The sequence below is a fragment of the Brienomyrus brachyistius genome, chromosome 7, assembly GCF_023856365.1.
Source record: "Brienomyrus brachyistius isolate T26 chromosome 7, BBRACH_0.4, whole genome shotgun sequence".
Taxonomy (NCBI): Eukaryota; Metazoa; Chordata; class Actinopteri; order Osteoglossiformes; family Mormyridae; genus Brienomyrus; species Brienomyrus brachyistius.
Genome location: NC_064539.1, coordinates 12723814 through 12738262, shown reverse-complemented (window position 1 = coordinate 12738262; position 14449 = coordinate 12723814). Strand labels below are relative to the sequence as shown.

Genomic DNA, 14449 nt, shown 5'->3' with positions numbered 1-14449 from the left:
AAGAGAGTCAGGCCTGAATCTACTTTGTTCTCAGGAATAACCTGCCTTCCTAGAAAAGACGCAGCTACTGATGATGATGGCAAAGAAGATGGGGGTGGGAGTGTGATCTCAGAGAAAGTGCTCGGGCAGGACATTGTTTCTGACTCAGCTTCTGGCTCTGAAACTGTTTCAGTACCATCATGTTTAGCAGATTCTTCTTCTCTTAAGGGTGAGAATTTATTGTTGTTGTTTGCAAGTTGCTCAGAATGTAAATGGCATTTTTCTGAAAGTTTTAAGTCCATAATGGGATTTTTACAATTGAGCACATCCTTATCTTGTCCATACCCACACATTTTTGGCAATGTGGGACTTTTCTCCAACGTTTTGCTTGCTTTTAAGCTGCAAGACACTTTGCTCAGCTGTTTGGAAGACTGACAAGAGGAAGCCAGAGGCTGCTTCTGAAATGGACTTTCGGCTCCTGCTAGTCTAGTGACAGACTGATCTTGCACCTTACTTTTGCTCTTACTTTTACTTGGTCTATATACTTTATCATGAAGTCTGGGCCTGTTGTTTAATGGGTTTAGGCCTGAAGTATCACTCTGAGCTTTCATCCCAGGGCTCCCGGCAATGTGATTACTAACATTATTTTGTGGTTCTGACAAAGTCTGCACTTTCTTTCGTTCCTTATCATTTGACACTGCGATTGACTGGACTCCTCTTGTTTTGCACTGGCTGTAAAGAACCCCCTTTAACTTTGCTGATCCCAGTTGGGGTGATGGCTGTAGATTAGGATGCTTGTCTGAAGTAAGCAGTACATTTGTTTGAGGCAATGTGACAACCTTAGTCGTTGAGACAACATGACCACTGGCTGACAGAAGAGAGCAGTTATTTAGCCTTGAAGTGGCTTTCTGTGCTTTGCCAGATTGAACCACTAGTGATGACACTGCTGGCTTTATTATGAAACAATAATCGTTCTCAGCGACGGATTGGTGCTTCGCAGTGGCACCTCTGATGGATGTGCTTTGAAGCTGTGTATATTCACATGAATTCATCTGTTCATTTACTTGTTTTTGAAGACCTGAGCAAGTCAGTCTTTGCGAGGGCAATTCTTGTTGCAAATGGAAGGAATGTGTTTTTTTCATACACGTACCATCTGAGCGTTCATGTTGAAATAAGATAGATTTTTCTTGGATCTTGCTCATCTCTGCTTGACTTTCCATGCTGGAGTGATATACCTCCTTGAAACGAATCTCAACTTGCTCTTCATCAGAGATTAAAGCCTGCCGATCGCCACTCTGGAAAGGGTCGATACATTCGGTGCGTTTTATCTGGGAAACACCCTCAGAATCACTCTCTGATTCATCCACTATGCCATTCATGCACTTGCGAGAGCTACTATTGTTTGCTCCACTTTCTTCTCTCGTATAAAAATGGTCCTCACTGCAAGAATTTTTGAAATTTCTGGAGTAATTGTTTAGAAACATTTTACTGACAGCTAGAGGCCTGCTTTTGTTTTCCAGAGGCAAAACAGAGTCCAAACTATTTGATTCTGAAGTCGGAATACGAGTATTTTTCATACTGTTTAAGTTATTGCCCTCTGCTTTACTTGTAGGAGAATTCCTATTGTGTACATCCATACTGGCATTGGTGTTAATATCATCAGTAACATTTCCTGCTGAGCTTAACTCACAGATGAAATCGTCAATGTTAGTCACAGGTATCTCATTTAGCAAATCTTTTAAATTAGAATGTTCTGAGGTCTCTTGTAACTCTGGTTGCATAGCAGCACCTTCCAGATTTTTACAGTCCTTCTCCAGTTCTTCTGGATTTCCCTCCAAAAGGTTTTTGCAGGACATTCCATCACTACCTACTGACATCACGAGGCTGGAAAGTCGGTTGACAGCTGCAGAATGCAAATACAATAATAAAAACAAACAGTTATTCAAAATATTCTATGTATTGTAACATCACATGCATATGAAGACAACTAATGTGCTATCCAGAGTAAATATTAAAAGAATACTAATATTATTCATTTATATAATGAGACATTCATTAGGCTGGTGTTAGATTTGTTAGATGTCTGTCTTGAAAAAAATAGACAGAAAATTCCTAATTCAAAGTCTGATCAAGAGCGATGTGTGATGACTTCTGAACTAAACTGACCACCATTTACTGGTGCAAAAGTAAATGAGGGAGCAGATAATTAAATCAGTTGTAAGGCCTAGCTGAGACTAACTGTGAGAAAATCATTGACAATATAACATTTTTCATAAACTGAAAGATATAATTGTTGCAAATTGAATGTGATATACATGCAATTCAAAATCACATGGTTCCAGTTTGTTTATCCAAAAAGTAAGAGACCTTTAACAAAACGAGAAAATATTATACCACATTTGACTCCAGTTACAGATATGGTTGTTTTGATGTTCTGTAATGTCCAGAAGGAAACACACAACAGCACTATACTTCAGAAATACTTAAGAGAGAGTGACACAGACACGTATGTGAAAAGAATATTTTCAGCCAAAGGATGATAGTGTCGGCTTCTCAGGTCTGGGTTTTGTAACAAAAAATTTACAACTATCAAGTACTGCCAGCACAGCCTTCACATCTCTTATCGTTGTTTGTTTATGCATTAAAAACTAACAACAGATTTGTATTTGGAAAAAATGATCTATGATAACATACAGTATGTCTGAATATATCAAGTTGTTCACAGGAGCACCATAAGCTGACAATTATGAAAAAAATAGGAGACAAGTGAGGAAAGGAAGAAAAGTAAACAACAACAGGGACAATACAGTCCCTCTTTTGTAGTTTTCTTCCCTTTTTTGCCAATGCAACCAAGCAATCTTGACATTGCATAATTCAATATGGATTGCACAAAAGCAGCCAGTGCTTCTATGTATTGGGTAAAAACATCCATCCTGCTTTTTTTTTTTAATTTGGCGATCAGTGATCATTGTTGACGCACCACAGCACACAGAGCACAACAACGAAATGTGTCCTCCGCATTTAACGCATATGTGACATCACAGGGGGCAGCTAATTCAGCCTGCAATGTCTTCTGTAATCTTGCAGAAGAATTCTAGAAGTATTTAGGTATAATTGCTGTGAGTTTAAAAACAAGTTTTGGAGTGAATGGAAATGCAAATAGATTTTAAGAAATACAGTAATTATTCATAAAAAAAATGAATAAAGGGGGGAATTTGAGGTAACACTTTACTTAAGTACCAATGTTTTTAGTAATTTATAAACACATTAATAATGCATTTTAATGAATTCATAAAGCATTATAAACATGGCTATATTTATAAAAAGGCAAAATACATTATGGCCATGTTTATAATGCGTTATGACCGAGTTATGAAGCTATCATCTATAATGCACTGTCAATACCTTTATAATGCAATTCAAAGCATCCTTAATGCTTATACTGACCATTTAAACGTATTTTAAAGGTGACTAAAATGGGCCGGCATGGTGGTTAGCACTGTTGCCTCACACCTCTGGGACCGGGTTCGAGACTCTGCCTGGGTTACATGTGCGTGGAGTTTGTATGTTCTCCCCATGTCATCGTGGGGTTTCCTCCGGGTACTCCGGTTTCCCCCCACAGTCCAAAAACATGCTGAGGCTAATTGGACTTGCTAAATTGCCCATAGGTGTGTATGTGTGAGTGAATGGTGTGTGAGTGTGCCCTGCGATGGGCTGGCCCCCCATCCTGGGTTGTTCCCTGCCTCGTGCCCATTGCTTCCGGGATAGGCTCCGGACCCCCCGCGACCCAGTAAGATAAGCAGTTTGGAAAATTGATGGAGGGATGAGGTATCTAAAATTCATTATAGGTGACAGCTTCATAAAGCATTCATGATACACATGGCTATAATGTGTTATGAATGTATTAATTGTAATTAATGAGTTTATAAATTACTAAAAATGTGGCCTTAAGTAAAGTGTTACCAAATGTGATAGTGAGGCTCGAGCTAACCCTCATTTCACAGTTATGTACACTTTATGCACACTTCATTTAACTTTTAAAAGACATGAAATCAAAAGAAAACTCTGGACCCATAAGGATTTAAAATACCAATAAAATTACACTTAACACACAGAAATTATACCAAACTACCAAACAGATACAGAACAGGAAAGCCATAAATGAGGGTGGATATTGACTATGGCTCTACAGCATCTACAATGTATACATGAAGCCATGGTCACTATTGACACAAAGCCATCTACTTACTGCTCCCTCAGAGATGGAAGAGAGCATTGCCAGCAAGAAAACACTACTATGCTCCAACTTCGCTTACGAAACAAAAATAAAGACAGGCAGGTCTGCTCATTTCCATCTCAGTGAAGTTTAACAAAAATCAAGCATCACATTTAGTCCTTACAATGACCTCATAGAAATCTGGAACTACGAAATACAGTACATTAAATCAGGCATCTTTCATGTTAATGGTCAAATACTAAACTCAGCTGAGCGGAGCAAAACAGATTCAGATTGACCAGAATGGTCTATAACGACTTAATGCTAAAATCTATCCGCAAATATCTAATCTTTAATTACCACACTTTGGATAACCACACTAATAAAAGTCAAAAATCAAAGCCACTGCAAAAAAAACCCAGTTTGAAAATGGCAAAGCTGCACAGTTCACTTATAAAACAATACAAAATATTACATTGTTACAGTATTATTATTAGGAAAGGTTATGTACAAATGGATGGATAAAATATCGTCTTATTTGCTTCACTTCTAAGCTGTATGAGGAATTTTGATCAAAAATTTCCCATGTAAACTTAACACAACGACACATTGTACATATCTACAGTACGTGCACTCAGCAGCTGCCTGTATGTTTGATTCACCATATGAAATAATAGATCTTATCCGGTCTGCAGTGGTGGCAACTTCCATCAGTGAAATTCAGTGAGAGTTAGACGATGGTATCATTGCGATACAAGTTACACAGAGCTCAAAATAAAGTCGTCTCTCATCAGTCAACCTCAATAACTGAAATTTAAACCTCAAATTTCTGGATCACTATAATCGAGTTTCTCAAAATGACAATGTGTTAGTAGAGTATTAGTAAAGTTAACTTTTCAGATTGCTAAGGGAGGGTTCCCTGTTAAGGGATTTGTGCATTCTCTGTGATGCTGCTTATCTATATCATAATCAAGCTAATTTTCTATGTGATGCCACACAATCAGATCCATCCTGCTAGATCACAGTTGTTGTTATACTGTAGACAATATGCACTCAGTGACCAGTTTATTATGCACACCTACTTATTAATGCAAACTGCCTGCTCCTTCAGTGAATCGTGTACCTACAACTCAATATGCAGTGCAATGACAAAGTCACGAGGTTAGGTTACTGGGGGATTTAACAACAGAAATATTACAAGATATGCGATATAAGTGATTCTGAATGTGATATGATTGTTGGTGTCAGATGTAGTGGTTGCAGGATCTCACAATATCTCATTATAAATACAAAAAATGCCCAAAACATAATTATTATAGGCCTACCCACCTGAAACTGGCTTCTTAACATATAAAGTGAGAGATACTGGGGGGTTGTGCAAGACATCGCAGATTTCTTGATAAGTGGAGGTGCACAGCAATTTGTCTCCTATCCCTAGTATCTCATCTCCAACACATAGCTTGCCCATGGATTCCTGAGACCATTAGAAAGAAAAGAATGCAAAAACAAAATGCAGCATTAAAGTACTATTTAACTTTAGATCTAAAATATATTTGCAAGTAATTTGCAGAGAATGTGCTGTAACTTTGGAGCAGCTTCCAGGTTCTGTATAGCTGCTTAACCACCTGTAGATTTATACACAGAAGCGTGATATAGCCGATATGCAGGGGAGTCCGCAGTGTTTGAGTGTGACGGATGCCTGACATGGACCAGCAGTCTGCAAAGGAACTTGCTGCAGAGAGCTACAGCCACGAAGCAGGTTCTAGAAAGTTTATAATTGTAAGGATGCCTAAGAAAATGGAAATATACACCCATGAGCCAAAACATTACGACCACCCAGATGTGAAGCAAATAATGATCTAAGTGACTTTGACAAGGGCCAGATTGGTCAGCCGTGGTGAGTACAGGTCTACTGAGACTGGCATGAGGGAGACTCCACAAGCTGCTGACAGGATGAATAGAAGGGCATAAATGGCAGATGATTTTAGTCATGATCATGGGACTAATGTGACACGACACACATGGCATCGAGCCCTCCCGCCTATGGGGCTGCTTAGCCGCAGACCAGTCAGACAGCCCATGCCGACCCCTGTCCACTGTCACAAGCACCTACAATTAGCACAACACCATCGGAACCGGACCTTGGTGCATTGGAAGAAGGTTGTCTTGGCTGATACTCACCATGGTTTACCGTGAGCACCCAACAAGCCTTGTCGTTTGGAGAGGCTCTGACCCAGTCATCCGGCCAAAACAATCAGGCCTTCATCAGTCATTCAGGTCATTTTCGCTGTGAGTGCTTTTACAAGACAGCCAATGTTATTCATGCCACATGAGGGTTCTCATGATAGTTTGGCCCATCTTTATATATTTCTGTGTGAAAACATTCAATAAACCTAAATCTTCTAATGCTTATCCTGATAAGGAGCCTATCCCAGGCAGCAGGGCTAGAAAACACCATGAGCAGGTTGCCAGTCCATCACAGTGCACATACACTATGGGAAATAAAGTGGCACAGAGTCACCTCACTGCAAGACTCTGGACTGCAGGAAAAAATGGCAGAACACAGAAGAACCTGGTATAGCATGTGGAGATCATGCAACCACACTCGAACCCACACCGGAGCGGAAGCTGGACTCGAACCGACAACCACAGAAGTGTGAAGCAGCAGTGCAACGACAGAGTCCCAGCTTCAGCCAACAATACACAGGTATGAATGTAATGCGCAATGAGTCCCTACTTTATTACTCAAAGCTTTAAAAAAAGGTTGCAAGCAAAAATATAAGAGCCAAAGCAGACCTCTCTGTCCAAGGCTATAGACCGGTTCTGGGGGATCCCCAGATATTCCCAAGCCAGCTGGGAGATGTAATTCCTGCAGGATACCCAGTGCAATGTACCCAAGACAGCTCCTTTGGGAGTTGCCCATATGGCACTGGTATAAAATGCCCAGTGACTCCTTGTTCAATAGAACTGCGGCTCTACTTCAAGGTGCACTGGATCTCTGAACTCCACCCCTCATTGCGGGATGTGAGTCTGGCAACCCTGAGGAAAAACCTCATTTCGGCTGCTTGCACTCGCTACCTCATTTTTTCAGTCATTACTGAAATACCAGTATAGTACTATATACCCTATTCAATATAGATGAGGATGAATGATTTAACCCCTAAAATGCATGTAATGGAGGTAGATAAAATGGATGTGATGGATGCAGATGAGATTATACCCATGTGTAACCAGTTTTTGTCATGTTTTTGTTACATATATTTGTTCAGTCAGTTTTGTAATTGCATTGTGATAAGACAAAAAAATCTTTAAAACAGTGTTTCCCAACACAGTCCTCTGGGACCCATGGATTGTCCACGTGTTTGCTCCCTCCCAGCTCCCTGCAAGACAGTCACATTTTTGCTCCCTGTTGGGAGCTGGGACTGTCTGTGGCTGCTAGAGAACCGAATTGGGATACACTGCTTTAAAGCATCAGACTGTTATGTGATGTTGATGCGTTTTGAAATGAAGGACATACTCTTTCTGCAGGCCCTCCTGGCTGTAGCCCAGTAATCAGCACTTTGAGGGGGGAGGACTTGATCTCCAGATCAAGACCAAAGGACTCCTCCTCATTCCTCTGCAGTAGCACTGTCTCTGTAGTGCATGCACTCCCCATTTTACGGAGCTCGGCCTTTTTGCAGAGGGGCATTGGGCAGACCAGGGGGCAGGGCGCAGTCTGGACACTGGATGGGTGTGTCTCCTCCCCCTTGGGCTGGTTCGATAGGTTATTGCACTCTATGCTCATCATGCTCTTCACCCGTATCACAGCCTTGTGCTCAAGCTTGGGGGAGCGCTTTGACTCCAGCAGGACTTCGCGGACGGGTTCCTTCTGTATCCCAAGGTTTGTTCCTCCCCCACCACCCTCATACTCTAAGCAGCGAATGGGCATGAAGGGTGACTCCGCCCCTGGGGGGAGTGGTTTGACATCGCGGCCCTCGTCCGCCTCCAGTGAAAACACGCCGATAGCTGTGCCATGCCCTGGAAGCTTCCGGCACTCTGCTTCAGCTTTTGGCTGCATCCCAAAAAGCCTCTTTTTGTCCGAGACACATCGGGGGTCCTCGTCCTCGTCGCTGGCCTCGTCATCGTAACAGATGACGCGCCGCTGCCGGAGCAGAGGGCTGCGGATGGAACCGGGGATGCTGCAGAGTCTGGCTTGATCCGCATGCCGGTCCATGGGCTCAGGGATTTTTACGGCTTCATCTGGACAGACAGCCTCACTATCCATGCTCACACCTGCGGAGGCTGTCAAAAGATGACAGAAAGGCACTCATTTCCGTTCTTCAAATAATAATTGAACAAAAAGCCTTTCCTACAAATACAGTTGTTACTGTAACTGCAGTGGCCGTCAGTTAAATATGTACCTCTTGGGTACATTCAGGTTATCAGCACAACAAAAAAAGTCCTAGAATAATCTCAAGGGTGTGTAAGACAAACCTCCTATCAGCCAGTGTAATCTCCTTTAATCAGTCAGTATATATGTGGACCTATATTTAACGAAGTCTAAAAAGTCTTGAATAAAGGGATTTACGAAAACTCTTCAGAAAAAACTTGCCTTAGTCTAGGAATGATTCACAATTATTATAATTTTATTGTCATATCAATAACATGACTAATTCTTCCACATATTCAAGATAAAATCCAGTCTATTCAATCTGGAACCAATAAGCTTGTATCAATACTCCAACGATATTTTCTGTTTCACTGTATTGGTTTTATGAGTACTGGTGTGACAATTTTATCCAGTATTTTCCACTTATATACACTATTCTGAGGGCAAGGCAAAATGCTACTGTGAGGTTTCATTAATGCAACAAACAAACCTGCAATAAATCATAAAATACCAGCGCGAACAGAAGAGGAGAAGCGGCGATCAGGAAATGCACCTGCAGCACGAGCCGGAGCTCCTGCCTCGTCTAATGAAGCGCTGCAGCTCCTATGGGGCAGTGGGTTGTCATCACTGGAGCCTGTCACTGCGCTCTCTGACAGTGAGGACTGACTGGGGACGCTGTGTGAGAAGTACTGCGAGAGCTCGGCCTCGGAACTCAAGGAGCTCTGCTGCAGTCCAGGGAAAAACAGCATAAGAGAAAGTGCAGCCCAGTAAACAGATACAATAAGAAATGATTGCAATTAATTTAAAATGTATTTTTATTTTATTAAACCACTATTTTAAAAATCGATACTAAAATCTGTTTTGACCTGTGGAAGTAATGAAGCCAGAAAAAACGCAGTGTTTAATCAGGAGTGCCGGTACATCGATCGATTGTTCAATGTTTGCGTGTCAGCATACATATGCCTAGAAAACAAGTGTCCACTGTGCTTAATTCTGCGTTTGATGCTGTACCATTGCTGAGAAAATAGCAAGCAAGCGTTAAAATGATATGGTGGCAGTATAATCTCTTCTTACAACAAAATTGACTTACAACCTCATTGTCAGAACCATGTTATAAGTCAAAAGCAGTCTGCACTGAATGTTTCTCCATCCTGTTCGAGGTGTATTCGAGGCTCACATCCGATGTTGATCGGCACCAAACTCCCCTATGACCCTGACTAAGAATACGAATTAATGGATGGATGTTATATAACAGTATATATATGGGTGTTTAATGTTCCTTGTTACCCTGCTGGCTGGCTCAAGGAATCTCTTCATAGTCCAACTTAGAGGGGCAGAGGCCTCACCCTGCCTGGCTCTCACAGAGGGTGAAGGGCTTTTGGAGGGGATGCCTGAGCAGAAGGAGACAGACGCAGTTACAGCTCGGCTAAGTGCCAGTGTCACTGCTGCATTGTAGCACTGTAGCATGTGCTCTCAGGTGATACATGGCAATATATATATATATATAGGCATTTAATCATTATACTGACAAAATATTTGTTCAACAAATGAAAAAAATATAATTTTATTTAAGATACCGAACTGTAACACCACTAGTGAAACTGGGATGTTTCTACATTGCATTGTTTTCCAATTAAATAAATTTTTTTTTCATTACAAATAATTTCAGCAGCATAACAATTTGATTAGTTGAATCACTGAAAAAATGTACATGAATTCTGGATTTTTTTTGTATTTTATATGTCCCCTTTTGCTTTAATGACAGAGACACCACAGCTAGCAATGACTCCACTAAAATTGTTATTGAATGCTTCACTTTCTCGGTCCTCCAGTGCTCTCATAAATGTTTTATGGGGTTGTGGTCGTTACAGCCCTAAATCACAAACATGGTCTCATCAGTAAATAGGACTTTTTTTCAGTGATTCATTGTGAAGCGCTTGTATGTCTTACAGTAGCTCATACCAAAACTATTTCCAGGGTTAAATGAAAGAAATCACAGTTTCTCAGACTCAATGTATATTTAATAATAACAAGGACTCTTTTATTGATCCTGAAGGGGAAATTCCCCTTTGGCCTACTCCATCTGGCTCTCCAGGACACACAGACACATGTGCAGGTAAGAGCAAGCTTGACAGTGAAGGGCAGCCACCTAGAGCAGCACCCATGGAGCTTGGGGTTAAGGACCTGGCTCACAGACATGTGACTGTTCTGCCAAAGCAGGGCTTGAACCAGCAACCTTCCACTCACAGGCACAGAGGCTTAACCCACTGAGCCACATATACGTAGCAGTAGTAAAAAAAAACATTAGAAAAAGTGTTTAGAAAGAAAAAAATGTTGCTACATTAGTGCAGTGTTATTCTCAGATGCCCAGTGTGAGATCTGTTCACTGAAGCAGTGAACCATATACCTAGAGGATGGGAGGAGTGGTGGTCCCTGCTCAGGCTCTCTCTCTGGCTGCTGCGAGTGATGATTCCATCCATTTCCTGTTCTGAGACCTATGACATCACAACAGCATGGTGGAGCAGGACTCTCAAAATTGTTTTCTTGCAGCTTTTCTCAGTTGCTTTGGACAAATTCTCAAATGAAAATGGTACTTTTTATAACCACATATATAAACCTGCACATTTTTTCCCTCGATATATTGCAAGGGAGAATATCATGTACATGAAATATGTGTTCAGACCAGCAAAAGTGACAGGACAACCCATGATGTATAATTGGTCTTCTTCTTTCCAATATAACTACTTAAAATATGTTGTACATGACTATAACAAAAAATCCACCGTACAAATGTTACAGTATTCCTGTCTTGCAGAAGATACCAATGTGGTAGAACCTTGTAATGGTTTGTAGAACATAAGTTCATGTGGTTTGGTGCACAAGCAAATTCAGCTGGCTATAGAAAAATGATAGTGAAGTAAACTGAGCAGCAATTGACGAGGATTAATTCTTACAGTCTTTCTCGATCCCTTTGATACAATTCTCATATCAGGAATGTCATTTTCCTTACTCTTAATGCAGTTCTCCATAATGCATTTCCACACCCAAATTAGCATTTCTCATTCGTTGTACACACTGCTATTGTCTCTACACATACTTGACTACTAAACATGTTTTGTCATTGTGTTGATGCATTTCTCATCTGATTCTGACAACTCATCAAAACAATTTTGTCGGTCAGAACTACAGATCACTCAGTCACCTTAATACTGTCCAGCATTGTATTTGTGTTTTCAAACAAATTACTTGAAACTTTTTTCAAAAATGTATGAAAGAGCAAGGCCAATTGCACACTGTCAGTGTTAGTAGTAAATGGTCCTTCAATTGAAAGCTAATAGAAACAGAAGATGGTTAGTTGAAACAAATAGAAACATATGAGCTCAATGTTTTATCACAGGTGCATGTCATGGCATTGCTGTGCTATGCTGCAGTCATGGCGAATAGTGAATAGTGCTGAAAATAGAGCAAGAAGGAGGTGTCCTGCATGCACAAGAAGCAGGCTTTGTGAGAGGACATGGTGTCCGAATGTGCAGTATGGTAAGGGAAGCACATAGAGGTCAAGTAAGAATTAGGGGCAGGGGTAGAGGGAGAGCAGTGAGTATGTTCCATATTGTGTCTAATAAAATAAGGACAACAACTGTGGACCATGTTATCAACCATGGCCTAAGTTTGGCTGAAGCTGGTTGACGGGTGCAGCAGCCTCAGGAGACACGGTCTACTGTGGTATCTATAATATGCGCGTTCAGGAATGAGGACACATATCTGATCTCACAATTACTGTATTTCTGTCTGATATGCAACATTTCTGCATTTTACTGCAAATATGTGCCTCTCTATAACAATTGCTATATTGATGACCTTTGTATTGTCAGAATAGTACCACTCCCTCATTGTACTGACAGAGGGCCACTTATGACACACTAGCAGCAGATAGGAGTTGCGGATATGGTGAGAGAAAACAAAGCCATTAGGCTGAAACGAAACAGATCCAGCCTGGTTGTGGCGGACAATGGAATTTTTCAAAAATTACTTCTGTGAGTGTCTCCATCTTAAACTGGGCTCTGAAGACATGCGGTGTCCACAAAACAGCTATACAAGGTTCCATTTAAGAGGAACAGTGCTCAGTAAAAGAGCTCAGACACCTATATGTACAGGTAAGGATATAGAGACGTTTGCTTTTTTTCCAAGCTATACTATTTAAAATGTTTCTAATGCCAACACTCTTTGGATTATACAGAGAATACTTGAGCTGGAGGCACATGAGACGCCACACAATTTTTTGCATGTGGATGAGGCAGGATTTGGACATGAGGTAATTCACAATGCTGCAGCCACTGGGCCCTGCAACACAGACCGGTTTCTTCAGTTTTGGATGAGCTCCACAATGACCTCATTCCCAAAAACTAAAGGGTTATTGTGAGAGGCAACATGCTACTTCACAAGCTAATTTGGGACTATGTAAGTTTTCACCACTCCAACTGTGCGAGGGTTTGGTTTGAAACCCACTAACAAATGCTAATGGTTTTCCGGCTACTGTAATCACCATTCCTCAGCCCGACTGAGGGATTTGTCTCTGCTTGGAGGTGGAAGGTGTATGAGCAACAGCCCCATAATGAGATGTCCCTACTGGAAGCAATGGATACTGGCTGTGAGGACGTCACTCCTGAGGCTTGTCGGGGCTGGGTGCGGCAGGCAAAAAAGATTTTACCCTCTGTGTCTCAGAAGAGAAGACATCAGGTGTTAGATAACCACAATGATGTGGCTTAATAGAGATGAAAGACAGAAAGTCCTTTAATACATGTCATATTTTGCAGATACTTATATGTAGTGTGACTTTACTGTACTATATAGTACGGTATGTAGTTGTGTGTTCTAAGTTTGCATATGTTTTCTTTGTTTTCTAATGCATAGTTTCATGCAGTATCCTTTTCAAAGTCAGTAGTGTCTAAGTCTTTAAACAGGTTTAAAGGCTTAATTCATTGGTCACAGTGTTGGAGTTATTGACAGATTGGCATCCTTTGGAATGTGACAAAGGTTTTGATTGTTTTACTGTGTTTTGCACAGGTTATGAAAAATGTAACTGTGTTATGAAAAATGCATTAACTATTTTGAGGACTGCATTAATACTGGTGAGAATGATGTTCCTGATGAGAGAATTGCATGAAAGCGATTGAGAAAAAATACTTCCATAGCATGTTTTCATGTTGATAACATGAGTAACCATTTTGACTGGTATGTCTCTAGGCAGTAATTCAGAGATTTCACATTTTGGTGGCACTGACTGAATAATTGGCAAGAAGATTGCATTTTGATACATGTATGAAAGGTTTTGAATGAATTATTTCATTTTGCTGTTTGTCCATATTCAAACTGTTTAGAGAAATTGTCCAAAGAAACAGAGAAAAACTATAATATAGCAGCTGTCAATAACAAGATAGCAGAATCATTCAGATGACTGACATTGTTGCCATTGACTTTTTTCCCAGTGTCCCTATAAATTAGCATATTCCATTTCTATCCCCTGCTTTGTGTGTGTGCGGTTTGTATATTGTAGGTTCCTCCTATAGCCTAAAGTCATGTGTTTGAAGTAACCTTGACCCCTCTAAATTACCCTCAATAACGTGACCGTGTAAGTGTGTGTGTGTGTGTTCTGGGATAAGAGGAACTTCTGCCAAATATACAGTAGTCCTCTGCTTCCTGAACTCTCTGTATCTCTGCAATACTGTTCCAATTCACAGAACATGATTTGTAAATAACAGCAATAATACTGTGACTTTAGACCACTAGTTCTCAATCCTGTTCCTGCCAACCCGCCGTTCCACCCTCCCCCACTCCCCCCAGCCAAAATCTTTCTTTTTTTAAACTCACACTTGCATCATTGATTT

General features: G+C 40.8%; 1 protein-coding gene across 1 annotated transcript in view; it reads right to left on the bottom strand.

The window, feature by feature from the left end:
- Window positions 1–1748: 1748 nt before the first annotated feature.
- pdzd2 (PDZ domain containing 2) overlaps window positions 1749–14449 on the bottom strand; it is a 57444-nt gene continuing 44743 nt past the window's right edge. The window contains exons 14-20 of the mRNA XM_049019117.1: window positions 10972–11059; window positions 9852–9955; window positions 9118–9289; window positions 7713–8476; window positions 6377–6423; window positions 5525–5669; window positions 1749–1882 (exon numbers count right to left, since the gene is read on the bottom strand). Of these exons, the coding sequence (XP_048875074.1) occupies window positions 5630–5669; window positions 6377–6423; window positions 7713–8476; window positions 9118–9289; window positions 9852–9955; window positions 10972–11059 (1215 nt within the window). The 3' untranslated portion in view covers window positions 1749–1882; window positions 5525–5629. The remainder of the gene's footprint in view (window positions 1883–5524; window positions 5670–6376; window positions 6424–7712; window positions 8477–9117; window positions 9290–9851; window positions 9956–10971; window positions 11060–14449) is intronic.